The sequence below is a fragment of the Sinocyclocheilus grahami genome, unplaced genomic scaffold, assembly GCF_001515645.1.
Source record: "Sinocyclocheilus grahami isolate Dianchi unplaced genomic scaffold, SAMN03320097.WGS_v1.1 scaffold71.1, whole genome shotgun sequence".
Classification (NCBI taxonomy): domain Eukaryota; kingdom Metazoa; phylum Chordata; class Actinopteri; order Cypriniformes; family Cyprinidae; genus Sinocyclocheilus; species Sinocyclocheilus grahami.
The window spans coordinates 1,516,220-1,518,919 of record NW_015505250.1 but is presented as its reverse complement, the minus strand read 5'-3'; the positions used below and the strand labels follow the sequence as shown (position 1 = coordinate 1,518,919).

General features: G+C 37.8%; 1 protein-coding gene across 1 annotated transcript in view; it reads right to left on the bottom strand.

The window, feature by feature from the left end:
• The window catches only part of LOC107585512 (threonine aspartase 1-like), a 37,841-nt gene that overhangs the window by 10,220 nt on the left and 24,921 nt on the right, over positions 1 to 2,700 (bottom strand). Inside the window, exon 13 of the mRNA XM_016272557.1 lies at positions 1,572 to 1,645. Within this exon, the coding sequence (XP_016128043.1) occupies positions 1,572 to 1,645 (74 nt within the window). The remainder of the gene's footprint in view (positions 1 to 1,571; positions 1,646 to 2,700) is intronic.

The window sequence follows — 2,700 nt, the reverse complement described above, 5'->3', positions numbered from 1 at the left end:
CTTTTCTTTTTAGGAGCACTTGTGCTCCTAACTTAAAAAAAGTAGGAGCACGTTCAAAATTTTAGGAGCACCTTAATCAATAATCCAAAATTTTATCAAAAAGTAGCCTTCCCATTACAAGGTGATATTTGACTCCTCTAACTTTTTTAAAAGTAGGCCTATGTCATCTTTTGTCAAATTCTTAAATGTATATTTTATAAGCTTTTAAAATGGCTGGCACTCATCTTAGCTCATTGCGATCTCACATTTATAATCAACGAAGCGCTCTACACTGCGCAATGAATCTCTCACTTTGCTTATGAAAGGATTTGTGAGATATGTCTGTGATACATTACTTAACGCTGCAAAAACACGTAGAAACCTTTGAAGCTCCCCTGAGCGCAATCACAAGTATGATGATGATCGGGTCAGTCGCACTGGTGCTCCAAAAAAAAATGTCATAGTCGCACGCAGTAGTTTTCAGTCGCAAATGCAACTGAAATGGTCGCACTGTAGAGCCCTGCATCTGAACTTTTCTAAAGACAGTAAGTTCCCCTCAGACATGGATTCATAAACTACCCCTAAATGAATCGCGATTTGTTGAGCATCTCAACCGATTTGAATCATCACATATTTGAATCGATTTTCAACCAGCTCACGGTTAATCGTTACAGCCCTAGATATTATCGGTACCGTGAGGCATGTATCGTGTATTGTCGTATTGTGAGGTACCTTGTGATTCCCACCCCTACATGTTAGGGCAAGAGATTCATCAATGCCAGGCATGAAAAAGCTTGAAGCAACAGAGAGCCACCGCTTCCAGCCAGCCTGTGCCGACAATAGACCGGATAAAGAGTACACTGGTTCCTGCAAGAACTGACTAGAGCCCCTGTTCAGAACACAAACCCAACAAAAGGCTATTCTAAAACAGGTCAATGCACCCTTCCAGACGTGCTCTGAGCTACTAGCATGAATAGAAACTGTTAAAACGGCACACACTCCAAGAGCTGCGGACTGTGTTCTATCTCACTGAGCTGCCAATCAGCTCTGGGCTTTCATTTCATCAGACACACACACATACGCAGCAGCACAAGGCATGCAGGAATGAGAGGAATGTTTCTGGAATGGTACAGGAATGAGCTGGTGTCTTTTTTCTGCAAGGTTTCTTTAGAGTCATCGGAAGAAATAGCCGTCATAATTCAGCAGCACTGATCATTTTGAACAACTTCATTTTATGAGTACCTGCTACCAATTATATACCAGAAACTAAAAATATAAAAAGCATATTGGTGGACATTTTCTGTGTTCTTACCACTTCTTGGGCATGAGGACTTGCTAAGATTACTTTTAACTGACTGCCAAAGCTAAACCAACTGGAGTTTTGGTAATACTTTAATAATACATTTAAGTAATAATACTAACAAACATTAATAATGATGACTGTTAAGTCAAGCATCACTATTACTATTGCTCACACTTGAACAAACCCTTTACCCTAAAGATGTGTTCACAAAAAACACATGTGGTCCATTGTTAACAGTGTAGCGATGAAGAGCCTATAATGAGGGAGATCAGATGTAGGAACTTCTTACCCTGGCTTTACTGTCCTGGGCAGACATGTATCCCACACACATGCTCTCTGTTGTATGGCTCCATAGAAACTCCACTGTGAATAAAAGAGAGACACAATGACTGTGAAATACAGCTATTAAAAAAGTCCTTAGAATATTACACTTTCTATAAACCTGGAAGAGAATTAGAACACCTACAGGAATATCAAATAGATTTTTTTAAAATAGCTTTTTTTTATTAATTAATGAAATACTATATTTGTATAATTTAAAGAAAGTGAGAGATTTTGTGCTCTGCATTTGCTATAAACTCAGCAATACAATTAGTTACTTGTTATACACTCAACAAGTAACCACAATGCTTATTTTACTCATGTCTGTAAAACCACTATTCTAAAAATCTATTCGAAATTCCAAAGGGAACCCATGGCGAAATAGCCTTCTGAGTTGGCCTAAAAATTGAAGTCAAGATTGAACAGTTGATCAACACATCAGACAAAGACATATTGAAAAGTACATTTCATATCGGTCTCAAATGTTTTCTTCCATTGAGTGTCGGCCATAATCATAACAATGCCTTTATTCTCTGAGGCCAGACCACACTTTCAGACCTGTTTATTCTGTTATTTGTGAATGCAGGGAGCTGCCATGTTTATCCCTGAATGTTTAAACAAAGACGCCTGGAAAAATAGTCAGAATCTTTAGACAAGAATGTGAGGGAGGCATCAGAAAGAAACAATGTGGGGGGAATGGCTTTCAGGGAATCTTCAGTGATGTTCAGATGTTCCTCAAATCCTCCAACTGCATTTTTGTCCTTTAAATACTCTATCTATTTATCTATCTATCTATCTACAGGTGCATCTCAATAAATTAGAATGTCGTGGAAAAGTTCATTTATTTCAGTAATTCAACTCAAATTGTGAAACTCGTGTATTAAATAAATTCAATGCACACAGACTGAAGTAGATTAAGTCTTTGGTTCTTTTAATTGTGATGATTTTGGCTCACATTTAACAAAAACCCACCAATTCACTATCTCAACAAATTAGAATATGGTGACATGGCAATCAAAAATGGTCTCTCAGTTTGGTTCACTAGGCTACACAATCTTCAAAATGATTGCTGATCTGACAGTTGTCCAGAAGACAAT